Source organism: Aplysia californica, unplaced genomic scaffold, assembly GCF_000002075.1.
Source record: "Aplysia californica isolate F4 #8 unplaced genomic scaffold, AplCal3.0 scaffold00239, whole genome shotgun sequence".
Classification (NCBI taxonomy): domain Eukaryota; kingdom Metazoa; phylum Mollusca; class Gastropoda; order Aplysiida; family Aplysiidae; genus Aplysia; species Aplysia californica.
The window spans coordinates 167,374-168,843 of record NW_004797509.1 but is presented as its reverse complement, the minus strand read 5'-3'; the positions used below and the strand labels follow the sequence as shown (position 1 = coordinate 168,843).

The 1,470-nt window shown below is 42.3% G+C and overlaps 1 protein-coding gene across 1 annotated transcript in view; it reads left to right on the top strand.

Annotated features, from left to right (window-relative positions):
• LOC101850654 (iroquois-class homeodomain protein irx-5) overlaps positions 1 to 1,470 on the top strand; it is a 59,414-nt gene that overhangs the window by 16,312 nt on the left and 41,632 nt on the right. The window contains exon 2 of the mRNA XM_005100182.3: positions 1,020 to 1,274. Within this exon, the coding sequence (XP_005100239.1) occupies positions 1,020 to 1,274 (255 nt within the window). The remainder of the gene's footprint in view (positions 1 to 1,019; positions 1,275 to 1,470) is intronic.

Here is a 1,470-nt window from a genome sequence, read left to right as displayed (position 1 = left end):
TCATTATTATTATTATTATTTTCATTGTTATTATTATTGTTATTATCATCATTATTGTTGTTATTATTACTTTTATTTTCATTATAATTATTGAAAAACCTTTCTATACCAAGAGACTCTAAAGCAACAAGAGTGTTATATTGGGGGGATGCACACAATTTATCGAGTTTTTGTTAATGATAAGCAAACAAAAACTCTGGATTATTTACTCTAACTGAAATTCACACCTCGTTTTATCTATTCGATGTTAAAATTTGAAAGTAAATTAAATTGGTATATTGACCCTTCTCCAAGGCTCTTAGAATTCCATTTAGAATCTCTTTGACCCTCTCAGAATATATTTATAACCCCCTTCGCCTTCTCAACATCATATTTATAGCCTCCTTATTGTCCTTCTTAGAATTTATAACATCTTTGCTCTTCTTGGAATTCTACAAATAAATATAACCATTTTTCCCTTCTCAGTATTCTATTCGGGGACTCTCGTGGCCTGAGGGGTGTTCGCCTCTCATTCAAAGGTCCCGGGTTCGAATCCAGGTAGCGACGAAAACATTTTCTTCTCTAAGATTGTCTCCTTTCACCTCCTTTCCTACTCTCTTGCAATGTTCTGTAGTCTGCTTTCGTTTCCACACTTTCTGTCCCCACCTCCTTTGCCCCCTCCTCTGGGCTCCTGACACTTTCTGCTGTCTTCCTACTGCTTCTCCTTTGCTCTTTCTTACTTTTGTCTTTCAACCACACCCCTGATCTTCTGGTAGGAAAGATCTGCACCTTTCTTTCACGGACAAGGGCAAAAAAATCTCGGGGGTCCCGTGTGCAAGTGTTAAAGATCCCTTGGTGGTCTAAAATCGATAAGAGTAGACCTCGGCCGCCACCCGGGCAAAATTCAAAATTTCATAGCAACTAAAAATATTTAATGTGTCCCTCCCGCTCATAATCTTAAGCAGGTGCGAGCGCCGTAAAATACTTTTTAAAAAAAAGAAAGAAAAAAATTATATTCATAACCTTCTTGTCTTTCTCAGATGACCAGCCCCACATCAGCCAGCAGTCACCGAGCGTGCTGCGAGAACGGACGACCCATCCTGACTGACCCCCATACGGGTCAGACCGTCTGCTCCTGCCAGTACCCGCCCGCTGGCCTAGTGTCATACCCGCGGCCACCCGCCCTGCCCCCCGGTGCCCTGGAGAGTGTGTACAGCGCCTCTGCCTACGCCGCGGCCGTGTCTCAGGGCTACGTGGCTCTGGGAGCTGAGGGCTCGGCCTTCTATACCCCGCTGGTGAGCTTTTTGCTTTTGTTATACTGTCATTATATTATAAGAGAAGAATTTAGTGGCGCTCATATGACCTTATTATGCTGTTGCGAGCGCCGAAAAATCTCTACTAAATTTTAAAAAATCAAGAATAAAGAAGAATTTAGGTGTTTGTGTGTGTGTGTGTGTGTGTGTGTGTGTGTGTGTGTGTGTGTGTGTGTGT